Genomic DNA, 14,079 nt, shown 5'->3' on the forward strand with positions numbered 1-14,079 from the left:
GAGGCGGGGTCAGGGGCCTAGCCCTAGGCCGTTACTGGAGGGATCTCCGAGGAGAGGGTTTGGCACTGTGGACACGGAATACAGAAGTGGGTCTTTGGGGAGGGGCGAGGTCAGTGAGGAACGACGGCCCACTTGAGAAGGGGGTGAGGCCACAGTCCGGACCAGGCTGTGAGGAGAAAGAAGCTAGGCCAGGCGGGGCGGAGCCTAAGCAGGGGCGGGGCGGGGCGGGGCGGAGCCAGTGAGGGTCAGGTCCACGGTACCGCGCGGTGAGGGGCGGGGCCTGGGAGGGGGCGTGCGAGCCCGAACTTGCCCCAGTAGCGAACTCCCGCGGCTTTGGGGTTGACTGCCGGGTCTCTCCTGGTTCTTCACAGGGCAAAACATTCACCAGACTATGCCAGGCCCTGACCTCGGTGGGGCTCGCAGGCAGACGGAGAGAAGGACCGAGAGCTGCTCCCGGTGAGCGCGCAGAACCCTGAGATAACCCCCTGGAATGCGGGACACAGAAGGGCGGCTGCCGAGCTCTCAGGGTATCGCCTGGGGTTATCAGCTGCCAGGCCAACCCCAAGAGATATCTGTCCCTGCAGCCCTCACCCACCCCACTCAGTGGCACCTTGCTGGGGATCGTGAGCGGGTGGGCCTCTGCCTGCCGCCCCCCCAGGCCTCAGCCCAAGCTCTTGGGTACAGAGGGCCTGGTGGGGTCCGACTCCACCCAGAAGCAGAGAGCTTCCTGTGGAAAGAACCTAGGCAGGCAGGCTCCCTCAGCACAGTGACACAGGACTGAGTGGGCTATGATGGCAAAGGACGGCAGGAGAGGCTTGGTAAAAGTCGGACCAGCAAGGATGTCCCCTTCTTCATAAACTCTGAGCCTGGATGGTCATCCACACCTTACGGCCCCAGCTGTCTGCTCCTTGCCTTGCCTTTGACCAAGATCCCATTTGCCTGGCCAGCAGCTTCTCCTTCCCCATCAACCACATGGGACTAGTTAAGAAAAAAGTCTTCACTTTCTGAGACCACTGCATTTGTAAGTACCCAGTGTGTGCAGGATGTCAAGGCCAGAACTGGCAGCAGAGAGTGGCACCAGCCACAGATCTTGGTGGAAAGGTTGGAAACTAGGGTGCCCATCAAAATGCTGTTTGTAATAGTAGGAAAGCTGGGAACATGGCGCCTTCCTGCCTATGCAGTAGAGCAGTGTAAGCTCAGGGTGCAGCTCTCTGCAGGCTGGGCATTGGAGCGTGGCCATCTAAGTACCTGGGATGAACATGTAGAAATAAACGGGTAGAAATAAATGTAGAAATGCTTCTGACCTCTGTTTAAAATAAAAGAGAATAGAAAAACAGAAAGGACATGCATCAAAATGCTAACTCTGGGGAGAAGGCCAGAAGCAAGGCTGATACCCTTTTCGTTTATCTGTGTTTTTAAATTTTTCTAGCTGCTCTAGGTTACCTTAGTAAGGAGGTTCTCCTGTCCTTTGGGGGAAGGACTAAGGTCTGGCAAGCCCCCAGAATTTAGGGGTTGGAGTAGACACAAGGCAGATAGGTGTAGGGCTTCTTGGCAGCACCAGGGGGCAGCACCTGCTAACTTGTTTCCCCAGGAACCAGGCCCCAGAAAAGCTGTTTGTGCAGCCTGGACACTCCCCGGCCTCGCAGGCGCCCATCCCTCAACAGTCTGCACAGTGAACTGCACTCTCAAGGTCCAAGCTGGAGACTTGCTGGGTCGCCTCTGTGCAAGGCCTATTGTCTTTGCATGGCCTGCTGTGGACTCAGCCCTGGCCTTGCCAGCACTTCTGCAACTTTGCCCTTTCACTCTTTTCCCTTTAACTGTCAACAGACAGGATTATCACCAATTTGGGGATTTGTTCCTCTGGCTAAGCCTTCTCATTTCAGAAACATCCCAGAGATAGTCTGTACGTTGTTTATATCAAGTCCTTTTATTCTGATACCACAGAATTACCTTGTCACAATACAGGGGGAGGGACACTGAAGTACCATGAGTTCTCACAGAGCACAAGAGGACGGCACACATTTCACAAGGTCATGTGGAGGACTCGGGTCATTGCACTTACAACTGTAAACTTATTTGTTTGACTTTGTACAGCACTCTTCCCCCCTCAAATAAAGAAGGAGAGAAGGAAAGAAAGGGAAAGAGGAAAGAAAGGGAAGGAGTGAGGGGAAAGCAAAAACAAGACATGGAAGCTAGCAGAGGAAGGCGCTGGGCAGCCCCCACTCTCCAGGGCACTGCACTTGGAGAGAGGAGCTGACTTGATTCCAGAGGCTGAATGAGGCAGACGCGCACACATATCCGCTCACACGCTTGATCACGTGCATACACACACAATATCTCACAACTTCCACGGCTCTCCATGCCACCCCAGTGCACATGGCAGCAGGACTGCTGGTACCCGGGGAGACAGAGATGACATCTCTGAGGAGTTTCAGTTGATCAGGCCTATTACTCTGACCCTGTCGGAATCCATGATGATTAGTATTTACAAAATGGGGGAGGGGGCACAAGGGCAGGCAGGGGCCAACAGGCCAGGGCCATGCTGCCATGGCAAAGGATCTGAACCTTCCCCCCAACAAACACACAGGCGCCAGAAGATAGGCCATAGTTGCTGCCATTGCTGCCCTCTCACCATGAGCCCTGAGACCACACTTTCTTCCCAAGGACTAAGCAGATGGTGAGGAAGGGAGATGGTGTCTCTGTGAAATGAGTGTATTGGGCGGGCCCTGAAGTGGGCAGAGGAGGCAATGCCCTTGCTTATGACACTGGGGAGGCAGGTATGGAGAAGGCCTGGACTGCATTACAGAGATCCCTTATCCATTTGGAGATGTGCCTTATGTTTCTTTTCCCAAGGCACCAAATGCTGGTCCCTTAGCCTCTGGCTGCAGTGCCCCCAGAGCCACAGCTGCATCCACACAAGGGCTAGGACACCTATGGCCCAGAGGCCTGCTCCAGCCACCTTCACCAGGGCTGATGGGTACAGATGTGTCCTGTGGGCACACTGGAGGGGTGGTGGTGGTGGAAGATGGAAGATGTCAGAAATGGCAAACTCAGAGGGCTTGGCCAGAAAGGAAATTGGCTAAAAGTCAGTATTTTAGAGCCTTAGAATGGGTCTGACGGAGGCTGACCTGCTGTTATCTCCCCGTCTCCGTTTTCCGTGCTCCTGGTCCCATCCCCTCTGCCTTGGGCCCCCATAGATCCAGCCACTAGGCATATCCCCACATAAACCTGGCTCTGGGTGGTCAGATGTGATGGATGGTGGCCTCCCTCAGCCCTTGCTCAGACAGCCTCACATGGCCCCGGTCTGATCTTAGATGGGGCAGGTGCTCTATGGGATGGGCGAGGCCCAAATCCTGGAGGACCAGGATCTCAGGCTGAACACAAAGGTTGACAGCCTCCTGTCCCATCCACAGCTGCCAGAGGTGCGCCAGGATCCCTCTCTGAAGGGCCATGTAGGTCTTATAGGAAAGCATGAGAAATGTGGACCCTGAGAAATGCAAACCAGAGCAGTCTGGAGGAAAGCCAGGCTGAGGGGTTGGTAGCCACTGCCTGCTGCACTCCTGGCTCAGTCGTAGAGAAGCTGATGAGCAGCGGGATACTTGGGCTTCAGAGATGAGGGTGGGCAGGCAATGCCCTTGCTTATGACACTGGGGAGGCAGGTATGGAGAAGGCCTGGACTGCATTACAGAGACCCCTTATCCAGAGGCAGATAGGGTCACAAAGGACTTTCTCTAAGTTTTGCTATTGAGAAGCTTCCTCAGAAACTCAGCTTGAAGCCACTGTCTATGTGAACACCTGCGTTGGTCCAAGATGACATTGTCAGCTGTCCTCACCACAAGTGCCAGACGTCTAGTTCTTCCTGAGCACCCTTTGACTCCCAGGACCCATCTCTTGGCTCACAGACCTTTGAGCTTCCCAGCCATAGAGGAGAGGCATGGAACAGGTAGAGTCAGGAACTGGGGTCCCTAGGACACAGCGAGGCCCTACCTTTGGCCTGCCTCTGGCCACAGATGCAGCCCAGCTCTGCCCTTGAGCAGGGCGCCTGGCTCAGGGCTGGGGGAGGAGGGGGAGCGACTTACAGATGGAAACCTTCAGAATGTGACAGCAAATCTTCCAAATGTGCATGCACACACACCCTGTCCAGGCTCCACCCGCATGTCTACTCCAGAGACTCCCTGTCACCTGCCGACTTGGTCAGAGAAAACTACAGGGCACGTCGGGCCTCGCACTGCCTGGCCCCGCAGCCTGGCATGCTCTGGCAAAATTCCGGCAGGTCCGCACTAGCTCGTGCAGGATTCAGCTAGAAGCACTCCTGAAGGAGAGGTTCTGAGGCAAAAAGAACTCCAAGCAAGAGGGTAGAGCATTTAAAATGGATGAAATCGTGCAAAGAGGCTGCGAGCTGTGCATGCTCTCCACTGCAGGCCAGGTGGTGACTCACCTGGCAGCAGCGAGTCCTGCCACAGGTCAAACATGCCACAGACTAAGAACTTCACACACACGGTGGGAGCGCGGTGGGCAGCGGTAGGGGGTTTGATATGAGCATATCTATCCAGTTTCTCAATTGCATGTCTGCAATTAACTCTTATACATAACATGGAATTTATTAAATATTAACAGTTGTCTTTGAGGGTTTATATTTCATTGCATAGAACGTTAGAGATGAGACTTGTGGCTGAGCCCGAGATAAAAGGAAGTCCCAAAGGGAAGGGCCTTGGGGAGGAATGCTACCCAGTCCACAAGGTGGATGGATGGTGCCACACTCCCCAACACAGGGCTCTAGGCCCTTCCCTTGGCTGGCAGAAGCCCTGGCCCCTCTGCTCTGAGCGCGCCCACTGGTGATGGCTTAAGAAGGACTGGAATTGCACAGTAAACAGAGGTGGGCTGAGGGGCCTCCCTAGACCTCGCCCTGGGGTTGTGCTCTTGGTGGCCTACTGCCCACTATTGCTTCTGAGTCAACATTCTCCCTGTGCAGAGCAGGGACAGAGCAGAGAGGAAACCAAACCATCAGTCACAAGGGGGTGGTGGAGGGGAAAGGCAAGAAGGTGAGCAAACAGAGAAGAGAGGGGAGAAGGAGAAACGAAAGTGTTTATGAGGTATACACGTAAACCAAACTGAAATGATTAAGGCTGTTCTTAAAATCAAAAGAAATCCCCAGGTATACGAACGAGGAGCCGGCTGGTTGAGACAATGGCGGTGCCGCTGGGATGCTCACGATGGCTGGGGGATGGCTTTGAGATGGTGGCAGGCACGCTAGCACGCTGCCACCCTGGGCTGGGAGAAGCCTCAGCCAGCGCCCACGCTGCTTTTCGGTGCTATGGCCTCTTATTTCAGCAATGAGACAGTGTTAGGTCCTAATGTTTGTAAAGTTCTCCCAACCCCACACTAGCCACATGGAAGTCTGCTCCGATGTCACCCAGAGGGCAGGGTGAGGGAGGCAGGGCCCTGTGGCCCCAGAGGGATCCGGGCCAGCTGGAATGTGAAGGAAACGGAGCCCGGAGCCATCAGCCCCCAATCAAAGCCTCTTTCCAAGGCTGTGGAAAAACTTCTGGCATTGCGGAGGGAGGGCAGCATCCGTCAAAAACAGGCAGCGTGCACCCCAACTCTGTGTATAACGCATAGGCAGCCTGGCTGGCCAGGCTGCAGAAGGCGGCTGTGGGAAGAGCAGCAAGACTGCACGGCGGCAGGGTTTCCAGAGAGGGCTCCTCCCTCCCAACCACGGCTAAGCCTTGAAGGTGGTGCCCTGAGGAGAGCAGGGTCTCTGGAAAGACAATCAAAGGTCCCCCGGGCCAGTGGTCCCACTTGTCCAGCAGATGCTTCACCCAGGCAGCTACTGTGAGAAAACATCCCGCCTCAACTGAGGCCGCCTGCCACGTCCCACTTGGTGAGTCTGTGGGCCAAGGGTTCGCCAGATTGTAGATGCTTGGAGGAGAAAAAGAGGCAGGAGGGAAGGAAAGAAGGAAAGAAAGAAGGATTTTGTCAAGAACTGGACAGGTGCGTCCCACCCCCACTCCTCTCAGTTGTCTGTCGTGTGCGATGGCCGCCTCCTCACCTGCCACATCCCACCCACTGAGGCTTGGGGAGGTGGGTGCTTGGGCAGCTTTGAGGTCACAAAGAGAAGGACAGGAAGAAGGAAGAATTATGTGGGCCAGGAAGGGACGTTAATATAACACAAGTTGCTTTTTGTTTTGCTTAAGGGGATTCTGTTTTTAAAATGGCGAGCCATTTCACAGCCCACTTGTGAAACTGCCGTAAAAGACACTCACAGAAGCATTGCCTACTTGGCCCAATCATTAGCCAAATTCCAGAACTAGAGGGAGATTCCTTCAACTACCAGGTTAGTGGTCTAGTGGCACACTCACGTCGTGTGGCAGAACCCAGAACAAAGCCATGCCCGTGGTTCCTTTCCCTCCCCAGTGATGCAGCCCCGGCCCTAAACCCAAGGCAGGTACTGCCATGAACCTGGCCATGGGCTGCCCCTCCCCTCAGCACAACTTCTGATTGACAACTGTCCCAGGGCAACTCCGAGGAAACATCCGGCTGAGCAGGAAAGCGGCAGGGAGCCTGCTGTCATGGGGTGAAGGCAGGAAGAACACTGGGGGTGCTGCACTGTGGCTACTGAAATTAGAATAAGTTCCAGGCTCTTTACTTTGGCCTACAAAGCCCACCCCTCGGCTCCCGCCCCCTCAGACTTCACCCCTGACTACTTCCGCTGTGCTGCTCGCTCCCCTGGGCACATCCCACAGCAGCCTCTTCTCCTCCCTCAGGCCCTACCTCACACTGGCCACTTCTCTAGAGCAGACCCCTCTGCTCCACAGCCCTGCTTCATGGGCTTCACAGCACTTAAACTTTCAGAAATTACCTTCTGAATCTAATTTTTATTTTTTAACTTATTTTCTGTCCCCCTCAATAGACTGTCAGCTTTGGAGGGCAGGGACTTGGTTTCATTCCCTGCTGTATCCCCAGCACCTGGAACAGGACCTAGCCCCTGCCTAGGGCTTGACAAACCATTTGTGGAATAAATGAGTAAGTGCATGGAAGACTGGGTCTTTCCAGTGTCCCCAGCGTCCCTCCAGAGACTGGCAGCCTTTTTGACACTATCCCCAGCTCCTTCCCACCAGTGGGCCTGGCTGCAGAGCTCCCTTCTGATTTGCTTGCCGGCCACCTGGCCTTGCCACACACATGCCTACCCACCACAGGAAGCTCCCTAACCTCTGTACTCCTAACCTGAGAAGAGGCAAAGGAGGGAGGAGGAGGGCCCCAGGGCTATGGGATGTTAGGAGTTGGTCCCTGGCTATGCACAGAGCAGCACCACAGCCAGGCCACCCTCCCCGCCATCCATCCGGGATGATGTACCTCCTCCTCCTCGCACAAAGGCGGGGCCACGGCCGCAGAAGACTCCAGAAGGAGGCGCCACATCCTGCCTTGGTGACCGCAGCCTAGACAGAGCCAGGGCTCCCAACCTGAGGCCCTTCCACTCTCTCCCTGGGCTGAGCTGGTCTGGGGCGGAGATTTCCTGTCTCGGTGACCGCCTTTTGCTCTCTGTCCCTTTCCTGTCTGCCTCTCTACTCATTCTCTTCCTTTTTGAGGGTCACGAGCTCAGCCTGTGAAGCCAACTGTGTCTTGACTTCAGGCCCAGGGGTCTGCCTTCCAGGTAGCTGCTGGGCCCGTCACAGCTGATGGAAGGCCCCCAGGCCCCTCCTAGTTCACTAGTGGGAACTGGGTAGGTCTGCTCGGCCAGGCCTTGGCCCTTCACCCTCTCCTCTGCCCCAGCCCGCCCTGGTCCTGACACTCACTGTTATACGCAGAGTCCAGAGCTGTGCCCAGGCCTCTGACTCCAGAGATTTTTCCACAGCAACGATATCGTCTCCTTTCATCTCTTCAGGAGCCTGTGGGGGCATTTACAGAGGAGGGTTGGGGGAGCTGCACACCAGGCCCCCACGCCAACCGAATGCCGACTCATAGCTGTGAGAGCCCTGTGGGGGTGGGGGGGGTAGAGAAGCACAAGGGGATGGGGGCCCTGGCTTCCCTTGCTGGGGACCTCTCCTGAGTTGGCCCCACGTGCACCGGGTCCCTCCTTTTCCTCCTCCCACACTCATAGGAGACGACATTGCAGCTCTGGCCACGTCACCTGCCACTGAAGACCAGACTCCTCCCAGAGGACCCCTCAGGACTTAGAGGCCCCCACGTGAGGGCCTCAGGCCTTTCCTGGGGGATGCTGGGCACAGGTAGCTCATACTCACCCGACAGGGCATGGTCACCAGAATGAGGAGAATTTTTTGCCAAAAGCAGAGACAGCTGTGACATAGAAAAAGGAGAGAGACATTAGGAAACTGAGCCGGACTTCCTCCTAGTCAGGGGCATTTGGCACAGTGGAGCCAAGCTCAGCCCGAGGGGCCGGCTTCACCCCGAGACCCACCAGGCTGGCCTGGGCCTGGTGACTGAGCCTGGAGTCATTCCCCAGCCCCCATCTCTGCCACAGCTGCCCACTGCCCACCTGGCTGTGGGCAATGCTTACCTTCTGTCAGCTTGCCGGCCTGCTCTGCTGCCCCCCCAGGGAGGATCTTGGAGAGAACACTCTCCCCCTCGGCACCTGGCTGGCCAGCAGGAGCCCCTGGGGTCCCTCCAGGCCTGGCTCCAGCCTTCACACCTGGGGGAAAGAAACCACCATCATGAGCCAAGCTTGGCTGGCTCTTCAGGCTCCGAGTAGGAGAGTAGCCACAAGGGACTCTGAACACAGGGACCCCGTGAGGGGGGAGGCTAAGGAGGAGGATAGAGGAATAAAGAGAAGAAGATAAGCACAGGGATAAAAGGGGTGGGAAGAGCAGAAAAAAAGGAAGTTGACGAAGGTAAAGGAGGAAAAGGCAGAGGAGGATGACAAGTCAGAAGAGAGAAGGGGAAGGAGGGTGAGAGGTAGAAGTCACAGTCCTGGCCCTGTGCTCACCAGTCCCTTCCAGTTTCCCTGCCCAGAGCTGTCTGGGCCCTACGGCCCCAGGGCTGGTGACTCCATTGCTCATTCGAACCCCAGGCTCATTTGCTGCTGGGGAGAGTTACAGGCCACTGGGCACCTTCTCAGGGAACAGTGAGGGCGTGTAGTGTTGGGGAGCCCAGGGCTGGGTGGGTGTAGAGAGAGGGCAGCCCGTGTTCTGTGGGTCATAGCCAAGGGCCCCAAAGGGTAGGCTCACCTGCAGGTCCAGGTCCTGATGGTGGCTGGGCCTGAGGAGGCCTCCCCTGCTGGGGTGCTTTGGCTGCCCCCTTAGAGCCGTTTGTCTGCTCTGCCCGTGGCTGCAACACAGAACCATAGCTGAGATACCATGTGGGACTCTGCCCACGCCCAGCCTGGGATCAAGGGGATGTCCAAGCTGCAGCCACAGCACCCGCCCTGGCTGGCATCCCTGCATGGGAGCCCCACTTACCGGTCCGGCTGGCTGGGGGCCTGTGGCTGTTGTGGGGCCTGGCTGAGGCTTCCCTGCTGGCTGGCTGGCAGCAGGGGCCGGGCCCCGTGCAGTTGGCTGGCCCTGCTGCTGCAGCCGAGCCTGCGACGGGGTCTGCTGGGGGTGCTGTAGCCCGTGACCTGGCTGCTGCTGCTGCTGCTGCTGCTGCTGCTGCTGCTGCTGCTGCTGCGTCTGCGGCTGGCGCGATGATGGTGCTGAGGGTGTCTGCCTGGATGGTGGCGGCTGTGACTGCTGCGGCCCTGGCGGTGCCTGCCGGCCCTGTGGCTGTGGCTGCGGCTGGGGTTCTGGCTTTGGCTGCAGTGCAGCGGGCCCCGAGTGGGCCTGCCGGGAGCCCTTCTTGCTGTCAGAGGCATGATGGTATGCTGATGGGACACGGGATGGCTGTGAGTATTCAGCGGGGCTGGGGTACCCAGGCTGACCCTTCTTCTGCATGGCCGGGGCAGGGCTGGGCTGAGGGTGAGGCCGGGCCTCATGGCGACCCAGGTCCCGAACGTGTGGTTTGGCAGCACGCCGGCCCGGCTCCTCGCCAGCATGGCGGCCTGAGTGCCGCCCGTGGTCGCTGTGGTGCCGGTGTTCCTTGGCTGAGGTGTGTCGGCCTGGGCCACCCTCATCATGTGGCCACAGGCCCTCTTCGGGGGGCTCATTGTAGTCGTGGTAGCTGTGCCTGGCAGGGCCTCGCTTCTGGGAGGAGGAGGAGACTGCGTGGCCCCCATGGTGCCTGAATCGGTCAGAGCGGGCATCCCGGGGCTTATCAAACCAGTCTGTCTCCTCCTGGCCCAGGTGATATGCTTCAGAGACCAAAAACAGAACACCATCAACCCCTGGCTTGGCCGCAGGGGGAGGCCCAGCGGAAGCCATGCAAGGAAACCAGAGTGGGTGCCACAGCCACAAGCACGATGCTGGGCCCCAGCCCACCCTCCCACAACCAGGGCCAGGGCATGGGTGGAGAGGCAAGAAGGGCAGCCGGTGGCAGGGCCCACTGGGCCATCTTGGGGCTCAGGGCCCCATGTGTGGGTAGGCCCCCCAGATGCTGGGTGTCTGCACAAATCACCCCCAGCTGCCATTACCTTCGCTGTCGGAAACTACGCAGTGGGAGTCATCCAGGATGTAGCCCTCCTCACGCTTGTACGTGTGGGCCCGCGGTCCGTCCTTGACGTGCTCCTGGACGTCAGGCATGGAGTGGCTGGAGCAGAACTGTGGGCAGGTATCCCCCGGAGGGAGGGTGCCCCCGGCGGGGCGGGGCCGTCCCAAGGGGCTGACGGGGCTCTCTTCTTCAGAGGCCTGGCTCCGCATGGGGGGTCGGGCCCGACCATGGGCCATGCTCAGGGATGAGGGCTTGGGGCCCACTTTTTGAAGCCGCTCCACAGCCTCCCGTTCCCGCTCATACCCCTTGCCCCGGCCACCGAAGTCATGGCTGGACAGCTTCTCCCCACTGTATGCAGATGCCACCCGGGACCGGCTGCTCCCACTGTACATGCGGTCCTCCTCCTCCACCTGGTCCCGGCTGGACACCCCGTAGTATCTCTGTTGCTCATACACGTTCTTCTTGAGCCCGTAGGTGATTTCGTCCTGGAACTTCCTGCCCCGAGAGGCCAGGCCGCTGCTGACCGCAGGGGAGGGGTAGGAGGCCAGGTCTGACTCCACGTCCTTGGCCTCTTCGATAGGCGAGAACTTGGAGATCTTTTGCTCCATGCCCTGCTTCCGGTGCTTGCTGCGCTTTGAGGAGATGGCAGCCGGGGCCAGGCTCTTGGAAGGATGCTTGGGGCCCATGGGGCCTGGACCATACTTCTCCGCTCGAGCCCCGTGGCGGTAGTCGCTGTCACCATAGTAGTGGGCGCTGGCTGGTCGGCTGTCACTCTCCACGCTCCGGTGATGGCTGCTCTTCCCACGGGGGTCATAAGAGTCCTCCTCGGATTCTTCCTCCCCTCGGGCGTAGCAGCAGGGCAGTGCGGGCCCCTCCAGAACACCTGCTTCTCCGGGCTCTTTCCCAGGACGCCCACTGCTGCTTGGCCCCAGGGGCTCCAGTCGCTGGCTATCAGGGGCAGTGGAGGTGCTGTCCTTGGTCAGCTCACTGATGTCATCGATCATCACATAATTCCGAGGGACATTCTGCTCCAGGCTGGTGTAGTGTGAGTCAGAAGGATAGGTGGGGGCCGGGCTCAGACTCATGCTGCTGCGGTCACTGGCCCGAGGCAGCTCAGGGGCCTTGCCTTGCTCATAGCTGCTGCTTACCGCTGGGCCACTGTAGCTCGTTTCAGATGGGGCTGAAGACATGGCCACCACAGGGCTGGCGATCACCTCATAGTTGGTGGGCACCTTCTGCTCCAAGTCGGCTAGTGATGTCTGGCGTGGCTTCTGGTGGGGGGCACGGCTATCGGCCGGGACTGGGAAAAGGGTGCTCTGTGTGGTTGGCATGGGTGTTTGGGCTGCATAATGGCCTGTGGGACGGAAAGCCTGCTGGCTTGCCAAGCCAGGCTCCGCGGGGTAACTGGTGCCAGGAGGAAAGGCAGGTGCTGGGTACGTGCTGGGGCCAGGGTAGGTGGGTGCTTGGTGGGTTAGGAATCCGTTTGGAGTTGGCCCACCGCTGCCTGCAGTGTACTGTGGGGCTGGAGGTGGGAACCGGGGCTGTTGGAAGGCAGTGGGGCCGGAGCTGGTGGTGGGAGCGGCCGTGACAGGGAAGTCTGCATACGGGCCTGCAGGAGTGGCACAGCCCTGGAGCCGCAGCTGGTTGAGTTCGCTGTCTGATAGGTAGTCACGATGTTCGCCGAGACCACGCAAGGGTGGGTAGTCACGGCCACCCCGGTCTTTGGCCAAAGACTCTTTGCGCTGTGTGATACCCAGCTCCAGGTACTTGAGCTTGGCGTCGATCTCCTTCTCCTCTTCATCCAGCTCTGCCTGCTTCTTGCGCAGCTTGGTGGACTCGTGCTCCACCAGCCGCAGGTCCCGGTCCAGCTCCCGGAGCAGACTGGCCTTGGTGGCAGGGACAGCGGTGGGCCCCACCAGCCCACGCTGCAGCAGGCTGGCCGCATACAGCTGTGGGGGGGGCTGGCCAGCCAGGGGCAGATGAGCCTCCTCTGGAGGGGGGCTGGGCAGTGTCCGCTTCACCTTGCGGACCAGGCCGTTGGGTGGCAGCGCCGACACCTGAGACAGAGGGAAGGGCGGGGCACTGAGACCCAACGTGTGGGTGGCTTGGCAGGGTGCAGGGTGGAAGAGCCCTGGCTTGGGCTGGGGCGGGGGCTGAGCTCCACACTGTTGGTGCCCTGATTCACCAGGCAGCCTCAAGGTCTGCCATGCCCACCCGCTGGCCTTGAAGATCACCATGGCCTGTGATCATTTTACGGCCTTCTCCTTCCCATTGCTCTGGGCAGCAGGAGGGCAGGGAAGGAGCAGATGCTCCTCAGTGCTGGTTTCTACTACTGGCCTGGCTCTGAGAACCCTCGTACATGTCCAATGGGCTTGCGACTCTACCTCCCACTGAGTGTACTGAGATGAGGTGAGGACAGGTCTGGCTCTGGGTTTGGGTCCTAGCAGCTGGTGGGGGCCAAAGGCCATGGAGGGCCGTGGACTGGAGTGGATTGGGTCCTGGGTCCACCAGGCTCCCTAGGGATAAGAAAGGGGCACATGCTGACTATGTGACAGTTGCTGCAGGCTCTGGGTCTTTTGCTGCCTCCTGACCTATTCCTCTCTAAAGTGACATGCAACTCAGCCACCTGCCCACTCTCCCCCTCCAGCTGCCCTGCACCACCGCCTGCCACACCCTCCGGGCTACGCGCTCAGCCAGGCCCCCAGCTCCCTCCACAGCCCTGTCAGTCCACCACTCTCTGGGGCTGCCAGTGCTCCTTTAGGGCCTCTGCAGCCCAGTCTCCTGCTGCGTGGCTCCTGGTCAAGGCTCCCTAATGTGGCCCTCCTCACCCACGGCAATGCTTCCCCTGCCAGCAGGTTTGCTCTGGATCCTCCCTTGGTCTCTAGCTTGTAGCCTTCCCAGAATGCACCAGGCTTCCGGGCTTTTACGGATCAACCAAATCCCCCAAATATACTGGGGACCGACATCGAGCTTCTGACATTTTACCTTGCCAAGAAACTACATAAAAGCCTCCCACCTACTCTCACCATGTCATAAAGGAAACGATAGTGCACCCCAAAACCTCAGAATGAAGGGTAGGCCTTTAATGGAATAAATTTCACTTTTTGAACTCCTGACTCTGTTGTCCATCTCCTGCTTTTTGGGCTACACACCATGAGTGCCCATCATGGCGTGGCCCCACATGGCCAGCCCATGGGACCTCTGTGTCCACCCTGGAGCCAGACCACCTGCCCCTCTCTGACCGGCCCTCCCTGCCAGCCCAGACTCCTGAGCCCACCCCTACCCCCTCTGGCCTGCATACCCCAGGGCTTTCCCCTCCCCAGGCTCATCACCTCCACAACCCCACCACGAGGCCCAGTCCCTCTCCTCTTGCATCATGCCCAGGAAACAGACAAATACGTCTCATGATGCTTCCAGCTCTTACCTCCTCCCCAGGGCCACTGTGCAGTCTCTCCCTTCAGCCCATATGCCCACACTCTGTCCAGGAAGCTTTCTAAGATACCCATCTTGTCCTGTCTCACCTGCCTAAAACCTCCAGAGGCC

At 58.6% G+C, this 14,079-nt stretch overlaps 1 protein-coding gene across 3 annotated transcripts in view; it reads right to left on the minus strand.

Annotated features, from left to right (window-relative positions):
- Positions 1-354: 354 nt before the first annotated feature.
- Positions 355-14,079, minus strand: part of BSN (bassoon presynaptic cytomatrix protein) — an 80,656-nt gene continuing 66,931 nt past the window's right edge. For 2 of the 3 annotated variants that reach the window (XM_074312314.1, XM_074312316.1), the window contains 7 exons: positions 10,520-12,593; positions 9,414-10,240; positions 9,183-9,282; positions 8,516-8,647; positions 8,241-8,295; positions 7,794-7,886; positions 5,066-5,919 (listed from right to left, as the gene is read on the minus strand). In XM_074312314.1, coding sequence (XP_074168415.1) covers positions 8,255-8,295; positions 8,516-8,647; positions 9,183-9,282; positions 9,414-10,240; positions 10,520-12,593 — 3,174 coding nt within the window. In that variant the 3' untranslated portion in view covers positions 5,066-5,919; positions 7,794-7,886; positions 8,241-8,254. Of the gene's footprint in view, positions 486-5,065; positions 5,920-7,793; positions 7,887-8,240; positions 8,296-8,515; positions 8,648-9,182; positions 9,283-9,413; positions 10,241-10,519; positions 12,594-14,079 lie in introns of those variants that run through there. The other variant, XM_074312315.1, reaches the window with a different exon arrangement.

Source organism: Rhinolophus sinicus, linkage group LG10, assembly GCF_036562045.2.
Source record: "Rhinolophus sinicus isolate RSC01 linkage group LG10, ASM3656204v1, whole genome shotgun sequence".
In the NCBI taxonomy this organism is placed as follows: Eukaryota; Metazoa; Chordata; class Mammalia; order Chiroptera; family Rhinolophidae; genus Rhinolophus; species Rhinolophus sinicus.